At 52.0% G+C, this 14,814-nt stretch overlaps 1 protein-coding gene across 2 annotated transcripts; it reads left to right on the top strand.

Moving 5' to 3' along the window:
- The first annotated feature begins 844 nt into the window (after positions 1-844).
- PLP1 (proteolipid protein 1) lies at positions 845-13,984 on the top strand. 2 transcript variants are annotated; one of them, XM_081336640.1, is made up of 7 exons: positions 845-967; positions 6,442-6,628; positions 7,737-7,893; positions 9,741-9,909; positions 10,471-10,544; positions 11,645-11,710; positions 12,037-13,984. In XM_081336640.1, the coding sequence occupies exons 1-7, from the start codon at positions 964-966 to the stop codon at positions 12,106-12,108; spliced, it is 729 nt and encodes a 242-aa protein (XP_081192766.1). In that variant the 5' UTR covers positions 845-963; the 3' UTR covers positions 12,109-13,984. The 2 variants fall into 2 exon arrangements, with proteins under 2 accessions (XP_081192766.1, XP_081192765.1); XM_081336639.1 differs by having other exon boundaries at positions 7,737-7,998.
- Positions 13,985-14,814: the final 830 nt, after the last annotated feature.

Raw genomic sequence — 14,814 nt, 5'->3', positions numbered from 1 at the left:
TCATTCCAGCTCTACATCAGTGCCTTAACTCAGGTGTCCCCAACCCCCGGGCCGTGGACCAGTACCGGGCTGAGGCATGCCAGCAACCGGTCTGCATAAGCAAGCAAAGCCCCATCCGTGGGATGCAGGCAGCACACAAAAACACACACCCTCCGGTTAGCAGAAAAACCTCTCTCCACGGAACTGGTGCCTGGTGCCCAAAAGGTTGGGGACCTCTGCCTTAACTGCTTCCAAAGTAACCTCCCTTTTGCACTTTCCCTCATTTATTTTGCTCCCTTCACTTTGCTAGATTTGCTTGGTGCAAGTTAACTGCAAACAGAAGACAGAGTTGAATCTATAAATGCCACAGGAGATGGGGACTCCCCCTAAATAGCGCAAACTCCAGCCTGTTGGGCCTTTGCCTGCTATGAAAGAGGCCCATTGCACAGTACAAATCACTTCAGATCTTGGTGGTCTCTGCAGAGAAGACTGGAAATATGGAGAGATGTTGCTAGAAAAAGATTAGCCATAGAAAGATCAAAGTGAAGCACAGTTATCAGAATTTACAATCCTCCCCCCAAACGTTTGTGGGGAGCACCAGAAGAGCCCAAAGCTGGATATGGCTGCCCTTTCTGTTCCTACAGTGGTCAAAGGCATATTGCAAAGGGTGGCCCACAAGGCTGTTGGGAGCACATGAAGAGCAAACTGTGGCTTGTGCTATGCTAAGAAATGCACACATTCACTGTCCAAAGGAGGGTTAAGAGAGAGGGGAGAGTCTAAGGGGTGGAGCAGATGAGGCGGGGGAGGCTGGCTCTTTAAGGGGGCTGGCTGCCAACCCAAGAGCCTTTTTCTTTGCTGGTGAACAGGACAGGAGAGTCACCAGAGGAAAGGAAGGAGAGAAGGCAACGGGGTACCACCGAGGGGTTCTTCTAGCTGAGCAGAGGTGGGAAAGGACCAAAGGTATCTTGACTTCATCCTGAAACCATGGGTAAGTTGGCAGATCGAAGGAAGCCTCTAATCCTTCTCACCTTGACTCATGCTCCGTTGGGGAGAACCTGTAATTAGGAAGCTGGGCTATTATCACCATATTGCCGTCCAACCCAGTGCTGGGTTGTAGGGATTTAATGCCCTTTGTTTTGGATACTACGGATTTTAAATTTACTTAAACTTTAAAACTGCTGTTTTCGCGCCCAAAATGTCCCAAAGAAAGACTGGCAGTGACTGGCAAACCACTTAGGAAATGTCTCCTGAATCTCTGTCCAGGTTCAGCATTCGTTCCTGTGTGGTTCTCTGAGTTTGAGCCTGATCCCCTTTCAGGAAGGAGTTCTTTGTCACTGAGCAGGTGCCAAAATCTCCTTGGGGGTCCAGGAGCACCGCAGGAAAGGTTGGGGTCAGAGTGAGTTGCTCTCAGAGAGAAGGGAGGCTGGGTTCCAAGGTGAAGCTGCAGAATGGGGGGGGCAGGAAAGAGGCAGGGAACAGGGTTCTGGGTGGGGGAAGGGAGGCCAGAGAAGACATCCATGTGTGATGTGTGTCGATCCTGCCAAGCATTCACTGGCTAAGCTTTGTGGATCTTTTCATTTTAAGAGTTCATAGAAGGAGGTTGCCATGCTCTGCTAGACAGGAGTTCTTTCTGCAGGGACACCTGACTAATCTCAGGCATCATCATTGTTATCTTCATCATCACCTTCTTCCTCCTCCTGCCGGAATGTGCATCCCGGTGAACCCCTGCCTGGCCCTTATTCTCCGCCTCTCTCCTGCAGTCTGGCCAAATTAGTCCACATCCTCTGGCAAAGTTTCTGAGCTCCTTGGCCAGAGCAGACGCCACACGATGCCCCCCACTGGAGAGGCAGGTGGCAGGTCAAGCATCTTCCAGGCCTTTTAGGACACCTGGGAGAAGGCACTCTCAGCAACTCTCTGCTTCCGCTGTTCCCGTGGTTAGTGAGTGCCGCTTCTTAGTCCCCGACACACACACCCAGTTCCCAAGGTGCAAGGGATGCTTAGCTCTTCTCCTGCCCTTGCCAGGCTGCTTGATGTGCTGCAAGGTGTAAAACAAAAAATCAGTACAATATTAAATCATGAATATATGGCTGTAAAAATAAAATGGACACATAAAATGACATTTTTCTGGTTTGGAACAAGCGCAGCTCCTGGGGAATTCCAAGCGGAGGGGAGGGGCCCCCATGCACAGCCACCGCCCAGAAGACAAGGAGTGATCCTTATGCTTGCCAGGCTCCTGCAGGTGGTTTACCTGCTCCTGGCATTTCATACCGTTCTTTCCACACACACACACACACACACACACACACACCTATTTCCCCCCTGCACAGAATGTCTCCTCCTTCCTCCCCCAGTGCTTTCCCCATCAGTCCCAAAATAAAAACAAGCCAAACAAGCGCTGGAAGGAGAAGAAATAAGAAGCAAAGATTACAGGTGCTCTCTGTAGGTCCAGGAATACCTTACAATTTTAGGTAATCTTCTACATCAGCAGAACACGAGGGGCGCATTGGACCCGTTCTGCAATCTAGGATCATGGCCACTCACAGCAGTGCCTCCTCTCAGTGGGGATTTAGCACGGAGCAGACAGTTGACTGAATAAAGTTCCTTCCAAATTGGAGAGAGGGCCTAAGGTGACCAGAGGAGGACAGGAGAGGCCATTCTACCACTCTGCTCCCCAGCGGAAGCCAAGGTCAGGATGGGCAAAGCACCAGTTCTCTGCTTGCTGAAAAATGCCTCCTTTCCTTCAACACTTAGGAGAAAGCTCTCATTCCTCCCCCCCCCCCAAACTGCTCTTGGCCTCTGTCAAAATAGCTTTGGAAAAGCAGCTCCAAGCCCCCCCCCCAATCTCTGTCCCTATGGCACCCACACCTCTTCTTCCTCCTGCTGGTACCAGCCAGAGCTCCTCCGAACTCAACACAGCCCTATGTCAGGGTGGGGGGCACCACTGAGCTCAAGCCTTGGGGAGGGTCATCCTGGTTGTCTTCTTGTGTCCATTGTTCTGCCCTCAGCACAAGGCTGGGGATTGTGTTCACACAAGGGCCTCTTTCTGTCATCTCCACCAACCTCCCCCCCCCACACACACCAAGAGCCATTATGTAAGCTTAGTGGGCCACCCCTGAGGCTGGTGGAAGGCAAGAGATGGGCCAAGAGACCACGCCTGGGGCCAGAGAGGCACCTCTTGTCTGCCATGCTGCAGCTGTGGCTCCCTCTAGGCCACCAACCTATCCAAAGTCCGGCAGAGAGCATGGGTCTCCCAGTTTGTGTCCTAACTAAAAGCAGGAAATTTATTTAATTTTATTTATTATTTATTTATTAAAATATGTATATGTACATTTACAGTGTATAAAATGTGAGGAATACAGGAATGATGAGAATAGAAAGCCAGTGCTGGCAAAAAGGAAATGGGTCCCTGAAAGCGGGCCAGTCCTTCTCCCTCAGCCAAACCCACCTCACAGGGTTGTTGTTGTGGGGAATAGGAAGAGAAGGAAGGTATGTTAGATAGGTTCACTGTCTTGAGTAATTTGTAAAAAATAATGAAACAGGATATCAATCAATCAGTCCTTCGCCTTTACCTACATATTTTATTAATCCCAGTTTTTTGCTTGGATATTCAGTTTAGCCAGCAAGAGCAAAACAACAAAACTCCCAAAGAATCTGTAGCCCAGTGTGCTAGCCCCCAGAGTGGCCGAGCAGAAGCCCCCAGGCAGGCCAGGTGATCCAAAGCATGGGCTGCTGCGCCCCAAAGGGGACACCATCCACTCACAATCCCCCATGTGGGTGCAGGCCACCCATCTTTGCACATGGCTCCCCTGCTAATGGCTCAAGGCCCCAAAGCGAGTGCCCCAGTCAAGCCCTCAGCAGTCCCGCTGGGCTGATTCCCCTCGCCATCTTCTGCCTTGCCTTCAGGCCAGGTGGGGCCCCTCCTGGCCCCCTTGGGACCCTTCTGGAGGAAGCTTTGCCTGAAGACAGCCCCATCTCACACGTGAAGGTCACCTCTGTTGCCGGGGTTGCGGAGGTGTGGTGCTCAGAGGAGGGAGAGGCGGAGGACTTTTCCATGGGTGCTCAGGCTTCCTGCCTTAGAACTCAAGAGGCCAAGACACCCTTCCCGAAAGACAGCAGGAGAGGACTTAGCCGGACAACCCTGAACAAAGCAACCCAGGTCTCTGGCCAGGGGCTGCTTGTCCACTGGGCAGAGATGGGGCCCTGCTCTCCTGGCACTGGTGGGACAGGTGGGGAGAAGAGGCAGAAGGACAAGGACACAGCCTTCTCGGGCAGCAGGATGGTAATCATGAGCCTTTTTGGCCGCACCACGCCTGTCAGATGCTGGTCCCAGGTGGGAAACCTGCTGGGTTGAGGACTCGGGCACTTGTTCTACACCCCACTTGGGGAGAACGGGGGAAGGCTGGTCCCAAAGAAGGGCAAAGAAAAGAGGGCCCCATTGTTCTCTGCTGACCCCCCTTTCCTCCCCAGCCAGGGCAGAGAGGAGAGTGCAGAGCCTATCCAAGCCTGGAGGGGAGAACAAATCCCCCTTGTCCTCCTCTGTGCCACCCAGAGATCAGTACAGCTTGCGAGACTGACCCTTGGCCCAGCAGCCTCTGATGGGCCCATTCTTCAGGGCTGAGAAAAACACCCAGGGACAAAGAGGGAGTGGAGGAGGAGGAGGAGGAAGAAGAATGGGGAAAGCGCCTGGGGGGGGTAGATGCTGAGAGCTGGCCAAGCAGGGGAGGGCTTCTCTCTCTTGGTCTCATGGTGGAAACCCAGCAACCGAATTGCCATTGGGAGCTAATATTGGGGGGGGGGCCCTTCTGCACTGCATAGAGGATTCTCAGGTTTACTGTTGTATTTTTTGTAATATAGATAATATTAGTGAAGTGCCTGAGCCAAAACCCCAGAGCCAAACCCATCCACCACCTTCCGGTCCTCTGGATCCAGCTGCACAGGCGAGGTCTCCAGGTAGCTGCCCTTCTCTCACTCTGCCCTTCTGAACCTCACCCCCTCCAGTCCAAAGCAACGTGCTCCTCCTTGGCTCTTTGGCCCCCACAAACACCAGCCTGGCCAGGAATTCTGTCCTGCTTCTCTAGGACAGGTTTTCTGCTTCCAGATGGAGCCTGGAGTTCCGAGCGAGCTCTCAGCTGGCCTCAGCAGGCAGACAAGAGCAACTCTTCGGAAGTCGAGGGCCAGTTTTTGGCCCAGGGCAGAGACCAAAACTCTTGGCCTTTGCCTGTGTCCATCACCGGTGGTCAGGCACTTCTTCTCCCTGCCAATGAAAATGCTGGAGGGAGGGCCGAGCATGATCCATTTAAGAGGAAATGCAGAGTTCCGTGTCCTCAGGTAAATCCCAGGAGCCCTTCCAAGGTGTGGGCCAATCAGTCCAGTGCCCCAGGAATCGAGCCACGTCTTGGGTTCATGCCTATGTGACATCTCCGCTATGGTAGAAAGGCCAAGAGGGCACCATCCGAATAATGGGCCCACAGGGCTGCCTGGAGCCACTAGAAAAGGCAGCCGACAAACAGATGGAAAGTTAAATGAAACAGACACGTCAAGGTTTCGAGATTCTGACCAATCTAAAATTTAACCTCTTTGCCAGACAGGGAAAAAGTCAGTACTTGATTTAAATCTTGCTAAATGTCAGCCAACCTGCTAACTGTTCTTCACAACCAGAGGTGTTGCCCTTCCCTCCCCCCCCAAAAAAATACACAACGGTGACATTGTTCGCAGAGCAAATTCTGCTTGTGGGAGTCCTCCTATTTCAGCAAGTGTTGCTTTTAAGATCAGCAGAGGTAGGAAGAAAACTAAAACATGTGCCTGAAACCAGATGAAACTAGAAGAAACATATCTGAAAGTGGATGCCCCCAAATAATCAGCAGTCCTATGCCCAAATGCCTGTCCCGGAAGAGGAGGGTGCCCCCCGCCAAAATGGTGCCAGTAGAGGTGCCCCCCAGGCCTCTGGCCCTAAGGCCTGTGGCTCTTTTCAAGAGAGGCTCTTCCTTGACCTCCCACCTGCAGGAAAAAATGGTGAGGCCAGTCACTGACCAGGAAGCAAATATGTGAAGGAGATGATGTGGCTTTTAGTGTGTGTGGCCATGGCTAAATTTCTGAGGTTAGTATCCCTTGATTGACGTTATAGCTGGCTTTTTTGAAAAAAAACATTGTCAGCCTCTTTGAATGCCCCTTGGGAGAAAAGCAGGATGCAAAACTAAAAATTGGGCACTTTTTGTAAAACTGGGCAGTTTCTCTGGTAGTACATTCTGCTCTGTCTGCCCCTCTCCCCCTAGTGCTTGATGTTCATATTGATCCAGGATCAGTTGCCCCACAGATTTGGATGCAGTCTCAGCTTCTTGACTTGATGCAACCTCTAAAAGTTCTCTCTTCTCTGCACAGGGCACAGCATTTCTCTAGCTGCCGCTACTACTGCAGCTGCTAGGACTAACAGGCACTCTGTCTCTCCCTCCCCTCTCTGCCCAGGTTTGTTAGAGTGCTGCGCCAGGTGCCTGGTGGGAGCCCCCTTTGCCTCCCTGGTAGCTACAGGGCTGTGTTTCTTGGGAGTAGCCCTGTTTTGCGGCTGTGGCCATGAAGCGCTCACAGGCACTGAGCACCTGATTGAGACCTACTTTTCCAAAAACTACCAGGACTATGAGTATCTGGTGGACGTGTAAGTACTCCCCTCTAGGGCTGCATTCTCTGGGCAGGGCAGCCTCTGCCAGAGCAGAGACCCAGACGTTCTTCCAAGAGGGAACTCAGGTGCCTGGGCCACCCTGGGCTGGGGGTTGGGGTTGGGTGTGATTTTCAAAAAAAGAATGATCTAAAACAGTATTTAAAATTCAAAATTTTGTTAAGCTCATTCAACTGAAAATATAATTGTACTCCACACACACAAAGTTGAAAAGTAACTTAAATATGAATATTATACACTAATTTTTAATAAATTTGAACTCCTATTCATTAAACTTCATTCTTTCAAGAATCTTACAAATTTTAACAAATCTACTGTACAATAGTAGATAGCTGCAGTCTAGCTCTCCACAGGGAGCTTCCCCCCTTCCTTTAAGCACCCCTTTGCAGAGGCCCTTTCACGTCACCAGGGAGCGCGATCGGGAGACAGAGCCCTGTGCCCAGGGGAGATGGCCGCCGGCCGGGTGGCTGCAGATGCTGAGAGCGTCACTTGCACTTCTCGCGCCCAGCATCTTAGCTGCAGCTGCACAGAAGGGTTTACTCAGCCACCTCACCCAGCACCCATCTCCTAGGAGTGTAGACAGGCCCGGGAATGAGGTCGGCCTGAGTGTCAGTCTAGCTTATCTGGCATGGCTGGGGCTGCCCATGGGCAATTGTGGCCAACCAAAGGAGGGAATGGCCTTTGCTCACTGATCCTGGACTGGTAAGGGTGGAGTGGGCATCAAAGCCACTGCTGGAGGTCTCCAGGGCAGCCAGGGTCCAACTGGCAAGGCAGAGCTCTATAGGGCAGCAGCCAGCCTTGCTGTCTGTGTGTGTGTGTGTGTGTGTGTGTCTGTCTGTCTGTCTGTCTCTCTCTGTGTGTGTGTGTGTGTGTGTCTGTGAAGCAGGCAGAGTCCCATGACCCAAAGCCAAGCTCTGCCAGGGATCTCCTGTCTGCAAAACAAGGCTCTCCCCGGCTTCAGGACATGCCTTTGAGCAAAACTAGGCTGCTGCTTGGACCAAGTGCTCTGCAAAGCCTGGCTCCTGGGGAGGCCTACGGCAGGGCCCCTACCCTTCTCCCCCCTCTTGAACTTGGCCTTCCTTCGTAGGATCCACGATTTCCAATATGCCATTTACGGAATTGCCGGTTTCTTCTTCCTCTTCGGAGCCCTCCTCCTGGCCGAAGGCTTTTACACCACCGGCGCTGTCAGGCAGATCTTTGGCGACTACAAGACCACCATCTGTGGCAAGGGCCTCAGCGCTACGGTAACAGGGGGCCACAAGGGGAGGGGTTCCAGAGGACACCGTCAAGCTCACTCTTGGGAGCTGGTGTGTCACTGTTTGGGCAAATGGCTAGGACATCCTGACAAGGTGATTTATCCACAGTTTGCATCTTCTGGGGCAGGTTGGCTGGTCTGGGCATGGGCAGACAGCATGAGACTGCAACCCTGGTCAGCCCGGTGGCTGGTCCTGAGAGGGCTCCAGGCACAGGCGGAGCAGCTGCACTGAATAGACAGTGGCATCTCAGAGAGAAAACCGCACAGGATGGCAGCTCCCCCACCCCCACCCCTCCTTGCTGCCCCTCCTCATGCCTCCCCAGCCGTCCCATTGACTTCAGCCTCTGCCCACGCTAACTGGCTCGCTCATCTCACGGGCATCCCTGCAGGGGTCCCTTCCCTCCCCCCCCATGCTCCCCTTTTTGCAAGGAAGACCTGGAGGATTGAGCCACAGCTGCCTGGTGGGCATGGGGTCCTCACCATTAAGTGCTCCAGCTGGGGTACTTCAGTCATGCCAGCCATGTTGCAGAAGATGGGAGGGCAAAGATACCAAGCATTGATTGAGCGATGGGGAAGCCTCAAATGGGCACTTCTGGGTGATATTTGACCTACCAGCTGAAGTGCCTGTGGCATGGGGCAACTCTGCCATCAGAAGCCCTGGCCTTCCTCGAGGGGCCCCAAGCAAACCTCTTTCCAGGGGGAGGGACAAAGAACAGCCGCACAGGTGCAGGGACCTAGAGGGACTGGGGGTGGGGGACTGCTGTGGACGTGTGGAGGGGCATTTGCCAAATGAATGAGGGAGCCAGGGTGGATATGAAGCACAGCCATAGGTGTTGCCTAGGAATGCCCATTTGCACTGGGAGACCCCCAGCAGCTTCCCCGGCTCAGACAAGGACAGAGCAAACCAAGTGCTGTTTTCTTTCAAGATCACTTCTTCACCTCTTGAGCAGATGTTCACTCTCAGGCACACACAATACGCCTTCTTGCACTCACCTAAATGTCACACACGTTTCACCTCCCCTCACAGACCCGCTCACCCCTCCAGCCTGGAAGCACACATAGGACAGCATGGGAAGGCTGGTTCCCTGGATGTTATCAGCAGGTTCCTGAGACACCCGTGCATACTGAGTGTGCCTTTCTTTGAGCATCTGCCCCAGCCGGAAAGGGGGGTTGGCACCCGGGGAGGGGGGCTCTCTGCACAATCAAGCACGAGCTCAGACACTTGCGCCTGTGGTCTCAAACCATCAGTAGTGTGTTCAAACAGTTTGGCCAGGGTGGGGGTTGCAGTTTGCAAGACAGAGACCCACCTTCTTCCTTTCAAAAAGTGTCTGAAGGGTGAAAGTTTGTGAACTGCAGCTGGGTTCAGTATAAAGCAGCCACTGGAGGGCAAAGTGGCAGGGATGAGGGAAGGGACCTGCTAGCGTTCCGTTTTTAAAAGTGCACAACTAAGGGGCCGTCTCTGCACTTAAAATGCACAGCTTTCTAAATTGCATGAGGTTAGCTCATAAATCAGATTATATGTGAGACCCAGTCACAACTCTGCTCCGTGTTTTCAACTGCTATGGCACAGCAGACCTTCAGCCTTTTGAGAGAAGACTGCAGAGCATAGTAGCCACCAATTGTGCTGAGAGGCCCTGGGTGGGAGAGGAGAATAAGAGCTTTGAGCAGGGGGGCTGCAATCTCTGGCAGTCCCATTGGTGCCAGAGGGGTCTCTCCTTCCCTTTCCGGCAGAAAGAGGTGGGGAAGTCGTCTCAGACTGCAGATCTCCAGTCTCATGCTTATGGCCAAAGGTTCCAAGCTGACCAGCGATGACCCTGCCTGTTCTGACTGTTTCAGTTTGTGGGCATCACTTACGTCTTGGCCGTCCTTTGGCTTCTGGTCCTGGCCTGCTCTGCTGTCCCTGTCTATGTCTACTTCAGCACCTGGACCACCTGCAACTCCATTGCCAACCCCACCAAGACCTCAGCAAGTATTGGCAACCTGTGTGCTGATGCCAGAATGTATGGTGAGTAGCAAAGGCAACTTTCTTCCTAAAAACAGGAGACTTCTAAACAAGATCAAACCATCTAGAGGCTGCACAGGCCTGGGTGCTTCTCTGGCTTTGGAGAGCAGATGGCCACTGATCCAAGTCTGCCCTGGGGAACCAGAAGTCCCTCCCTGCCAGAGGCATATAGGAAGGTTGCTCGGGCTGGGGGCCCTTCCTGAGGAATGGGGAGAAAGTTGCCTTCAGGGGACTGGAATGGTTATTTCCACATCCAGTGAAGTCTTGGTTTGCTTAACTATGGCTTACAGAAACAGCTGCAACTGGCAAGTTTCATAGAACTCACTAAGCCAAAATCAAAGTACTGAATGTTTTAGTGGGTTGTTAAACCAGGATATGGTTAGGCCTGGCTGCTCTCTGCCCTCTCCCCTGGTTCTCAAGGCAGACAGAGGAGCTTGTTAGGGAGAAGCAGTCCAGGGGGCCCTGGCCAGGGTTTCAGGCCAGGGGCTTCCCGTGTCTGTCTAGTCCTCCTGGCCTCCTGGGTGTGGGCTGCTCTGTGCTCAGGACCTCTCGTGCTCCACCCAGGTGTGCTGCCCTGGAACGCATCTCCGGGAAGAGTCTGTGGCCAAAGTCTCCTCTCCATCTGCAAGACTGCTGAGGTGAGTGTCTTCTGCTTTGCAAAGGAGTGGAGGATGGATTTTCCCAGCAAACCAAAAGAACCAGAGAGAAGGTTCCTTAAGGGTTTTTATTAATTATTTATTAATCAAATTTAGGCACTGTCCATCTCATTGTCTCTGGGTGGTGTAGAAGTTAAAAAAAACCCAATAAAGTCCACATAAAAATCTGTAGAAAAATAAACCAAGTTTAAAAGACCCTCAAGCCCCCCATCACTCAGGATTGGGCCTCATTCTTGGATTCCCTGCCAGTTGTCAAAGCCAGGTCTTCGCACTCTTCCAGAAAGCCAGCAGAGGGGGGGGGGGTCAACCTCACCTCTGGGGTCAAAAGTTCCCATTCTAGAGCAGGGAAGGAAGAAATTTAGTGCATCAGCTGACGGCTGAAAGGGAGTAGAGGCCACATCCTTCTTTGATAAGTTAATAATCAAAATCAAGTTATTACTAACTTGTAATTCATTAATTGGCAATTTGCTCTTTGTGGATAATCCATTGTGTTCAAGACAATCATCAGCAGATTGCTAAAAAAAACCTGAGTTGAGTCACCAAACACAATTTTGTAGCTCAGTCAGCTACTGCCTTTTAGTAGAAACCATCAGTGTGAAGACAATCCATATTCCCTGAGGATGGACTCCAGCATGAGTCCAAAAGCTCGGAAGATTAAACCTCTGGTTCCTCTGACCAATCCAGATTGGTTCTTGTAACAATTTGTATTATTTATATGGATGGACAAAATGGATGTAAGATACCTTCTGGGCATTATTTTGGAGGTGACACTCATTTTTATACGTGAACGAGAAAAGACCCACCTGCAACTATGAATATTCAACATGATGGAAAAGATAATCCATTTGCCATCTCTAAGGCCAGCCTTGCTAGATCAGCGGAAGCCCCTTTGGTGCAGCAGTTGGTTGACCACCTTGAGAAAGGTGCTGCCTTCTTTGCCCACGAGCCCAACCTGTGCTTCCATGGACGACCCTGGCCAGACCTTCGACCTCTGGGTTCAGTCTTCCAAGGGCCTGGAAATCTCCTTGATCCCCCATCCTCCAGGGATCTGGGGCTTAGAGCTCTCTGTTATTTGCTTGCAGTTCCAGATGACCTTTCATCTCTTTATTGCCGCATTCGTGGGGGCTGCCGTTACTCTTGTGGCCCTGGTAAGTCTAGCCAAGGGTCCCCTCGATCTTTTCCCTTTGACTCCAGGGTTAGGGTTACGGAGTGTCACTGTTATTGCTTTCAATCCAAGCATTCAAAACAGCAACATTTTCAAATGACAGCAACGTTGAAAGGAGCTTCACAGTGGCAGCTGGGGCTGTTGCTGTCTCTTCTGCCAGGGAAGCGTGTGGGTCGGGGCTGGAGACCTCTAGGCAGGTGCAGAGGAAGCCCGAAGCCCGAGGGCCACGAGGGGAGCTTGGGAGTGGGGGGGGGTCCTTCCACAGGGCCTTTTAACCTCACCTCCTTCTTCCCACTTTCTGCCCTCCAGCTCACATTCATCATTGCTGCCACCTACAACTTTGCAGTCCTCAAACTGATGGGAAGAGGCACAAAGTTTTAAGCGTGAGCGAAAGAAGAGAGCCATTACCTTCACCAGATGCTCTTCCTCCTCTAACTACCAGGCTTTAACCCAACCAGGCAGTCACGCTGCACCGGGCCTCCTCCTCCTTCAATGCCACCTGACTGCCCTCCCCCCTTGTGCCAATGAAGCAGGCTGTATCCCAAGCATGGAGGAGAGTCACACTTCTTCGTGCTCTTATCTCCCTGTAGCTCTCTGGGCTCCCCTGGGGCCACCCAACCGGGGGCTCTCTGCCTCGTACCGGGAGAAATAGAGAGCTGTCTGCTCCAAAAGAAGAACATATGGTCTGGTCAGCCGGCTGAGCTGCCCGGAGAGAGAAGGAAGCAGGGGAGCCAGCAAGGCTAGTTCACCAGCTTTCTCCTGAGGTGGCACCAGAGGCGACGGAGAACAAAAGGTGCCCTAGGCCAACCGCCCGTCTCCCGGGCAAGAGGGCTTAGAGCCAGGATCTTCCCAGGAGGGAAAGAGAGCCCTGAGCCTCTGCCTTGTTGACAGGTGCCCTTGCCCAGAGCCCCAGCCTCCCTGAGAGCCCTGAGGAACCTGGGGAAGGGGTCCTTCTGTCCATCCTTTGAGGAGCAGGTAAAGCCAGGCTGGTTGGCTCCAGCCTCCTTGGGCCACACCAGCTGGGCAGAAGTCAGCCTTATCTTAGGAGCACCCATAACCAGAAGCTTGAGTGTCTAATGCTAGGAGCTCCTTCGTTAAGAGGAGGGCATTGTAACCCCCAGCTGGGTGCTTTCCCTTTTGCCACTTGCTGTGGAACCCGAAGTCTCCGACCATCACATTGGTGCTCTTCTCTCCCAGTGACTGCTGCTTCTTTCATAAGTGTGCTTCGTTAGGGATCATTTGCAGAATATAACCTATATTCATTTCCTTGTAATTACTCTTTCCAATTTCTGGCAAGCCGTAAACCATCCCAGTTATGTGGAGCCTCCTGTCTTGGTTACTTGGTCCAAATAGAGAGGTAAAATAGAAACGCACTGAACATTTTGGACATGATTTCCATAAAACAAAACTGCTTTGGTTTTCTGTGGGAAAGGAGCGTCCCTGAACTTCACACAATTACGTCAAGCGGAAAGAAGGGATAGACTGAAAGTGTCACCAATGCTCTCCCGGCACCTCCGGGTTGGAAGAGGGGCTTCTGGTCCACAGAAGCAAAGCCCTGGCCAGGGCCTCCCTGGGCAACCAGGCTCAGCTAGCCAGGGCTGGGCCCCAGCCTTGGGGGTCTGTGTCAGCAAGTGGGGAGAGAGGGCCAGGCAGGGGCCAGTTCCCTGGATGGCTAACAATCAGGGCAGCCCTGCTGAGTAGGCTCGGCCCAGGCCTGGGTGCACACGTGAACAGAGCCCACCTGGAAAGCGGAAGCAAACGCCAGGGGCAAATGAAGTTGTCTATACCTGACATTTCACATTGATTGAAATGCATATAACTGGGACTTGTGCCCTCCAAAATCCCTCAGTATAAACACTGGGGAACCAGCTAATAAGTTAAGTGTGTTTCTTTCTCCTTTTGAAATTCATTTTTTTAACAAAGCATGACAAACTGTTTTTCGAGACTTACCTTGCAAGATGTATTTTGTAATATTCAAGGGAATAAACGTTTTGACTGTTCTGAAGAACCTTCTGCTCTCTTCCTGTCTGACTGCTTTCCCACCTTGCCTCACCAGATTCTCCTCGGCTCTTTTCCCTCTCAGTCAGGGAGGTGGGGGTAGGACTGCTTGGCAGGACCCAGGCCTCTGAGCGGTGCTGGCAGCCTGGCCCTCCTTGCCGGGGCTCTCAGAACGCCATCCAGGCAGTTCAGGCTGAGGGTGTTTGTAATCCCCCACGGCTCTGAGAGCAAGGATCATGTTTTGATGCCTGGATTCCTCTTCCCAGACTGATAAAAAAGCACCACGAGGAGAGTTCTGTGCTGCAGAAACTGAAGTCAGCATTACAAGTTTCAGGACTCTTAAAATGGGGTGGGGGGAAGAGATATTGGATGTAATGCAATTTCTGGCTATTGAGCCAATCCTGGAGTTGAAACGCATGGCTTACATGCTCAGCAACTGTAATGGAGGGTATGGGGCAACCTCTACCTACCCATCCATCCATATACACATAAACAAAAATAAATAAATAAATGCACTGGCTGTGGTGCACATTTCTGTGAGCTAGACTTTGCTTCTTCACCAAACACAAGCATAATGTATGTTCCAGATGCTTAAAATAGGAAAACCAGGATGAAATCTCCTGTGATAAAATGTATGTGGGGGAGTGATTGTCTCTTCAAAAGCAGCAGGGTGGTTGCACTCAGGCTCCACTGGATGTTGCCTCATTGATCCTCTTGGGACTGCAGGCTTTCTGAGAAGAATTGTCTCCCTTGTTTCTCGCATTGTGGCCAGATGGCTGTTCCACACTCCCACCCACTCTTTCGAGAATGCCGGGCAACGCAGAGCGCGTTGCCCTAGCCCTTCCCTTCTTCTGTACTCTGAAAGCCTGGTGGGTGTTCAGATTGGCTCAGAACTAGGAATGACCCAGAAACAAAGCTCCTTCTTCTGCTGCCCCACAGAGCGCTTCTCAAATATATGGGGGAGGCCCTATCCCTATGCCCAGTGAAGTTATGGAAAATGAAAGTTACCTCTGTAACTGCAAGTCCTGGTTTGCTTTGTAACTTTGAGCAGAGAGAAAAACAAAGTCTCAATCAGCAAAGTCCACCAGG

This window comes from Vipera berus (genome assembly GCF_964194415.1).
Source record: "Vipera berus genome assembly, chromosome: 11".
NCBI classification, from domain to species: Eukaryota; Metazoa; Chordata; class Lepidosauria; order Squamata; family Viperidae; genus Vipera; species Vipera berus.
Note: the sequence above shows the minus strand (reverse complement) of the source record. Positions and strands in the feature narration are given on the sequence as shown.